Raw genomic sequence first — 822 nt, 5'->3', positions numbered from 1 at the left:
CACACGTTCCCTCTCTCTCTCTCTCTTTCACTCTCTCTCTCTCTCTCTCACACACACTCTCTCTCTCTCTCGCTCTATCACCATTTCTCTCCCTCTCTCTCTCTCACACACACACTCTCTCTCTCTCTCTCGCTCTATCACCATTTCTCTCCCTCTCTCTCTCTCTCTTTGTTTCTCCCTTTCTCTCTCTCTTTCTCCCTCTCTCTTTTTCTCTTTTCCTTTCTTTCTTACTCACACTCATACACATGCACACGTTCTTTCACTGACTCTGTTTATATCACTCTCACTCTCTCCTAACCCACCCTTCACTCTCGCTCACTTCTTTCTTCTTTCTCTCTTAACCCACTCCACCAATGACAATGTGTGTGCGTTTGTTTGAATAACTTTGTGTAAGTGTGTTTGAGTATGTTCACAAGTAAACATATGTGATTGTAGATGTGTACGTGCTTATAGTGGGGTTGTGTAGAGGTACGAGTAGACGTGTGTGTCCTACGTCCTCCACCACCGCTCTATTTGGACTGGTCTACACTATTTCCCACGTGCCAAGACGACAGTAGTAGATTAGAGGCCAGAACGACCGAACACAACGGAATTTAACTACAGGGTCTCGAGCTACGAGACAACCACAGGCAGCATGGTACTAAGGTAAGACCCTCGTTATGAAGATTACAAACCAACTAACAATACATCCATCTCTCTTTCTTTTCCCGTCTGTCCTTCTTTAACTATCTATCTATCTATCTATCTATCTATCTATCTATCTATCTATTATCTATCTACCTACCTACCTACCTAAACACACACACACATATATATATATGT

General features: G+C 42.9%; 1 protein-coding gene across 9 annotated transcripts in view; it reads left to right on the top strand.

Annotated features, from left to right (window-relative positions):
- The first annotated feature begins 349 nt into the window (after positions 1-349).
- The window catches only part of LOC106875945 (collagen alpha-1(I) chain), a 286,544-nt gene continuing 286,071 nt past the window's right edge, over positions 350-822 (top strand). For 7 of the 9 annotated variants that reach the window (XM_014924278.2, XM_052965609.1, XM_014924272.2 and 4 more), the window contains exon 1: positions 350-645. In XM_014924278.2, coding sequence (XP_014779764.1) covers positions 635-645 — 11 coding nt within the window. In that variant the 5' untranslated portion in view covers positions 350-634. The remainder of the gene's footprint in view (positions 646-822) is intronic. The other 2 variants (XM_014924277.2, XM_014924275.2) reach the window with 1 other exon arrangement.

Source organism: Octopus bimaculoides, chromosome 2, assembly GCF_001194135.2.
Source record: "Octopus bimaculoides isolate UCB-OBI-ISO-001 chromosome 2, ASM119413v2, whole genome shotgun sequence".
In the NCBI taxonomy this organism is placed as follows: Eukaryota; Metazoa; Mollusca; class Cephalopoda; order Octopoda; family Octopodidae; genus Octopus; species Octopus bimaculoides.
Note: the sequence above shows the minus strand (reverse complement) of the source record. Positions and strands in the feature narration are given on the sequence as shown.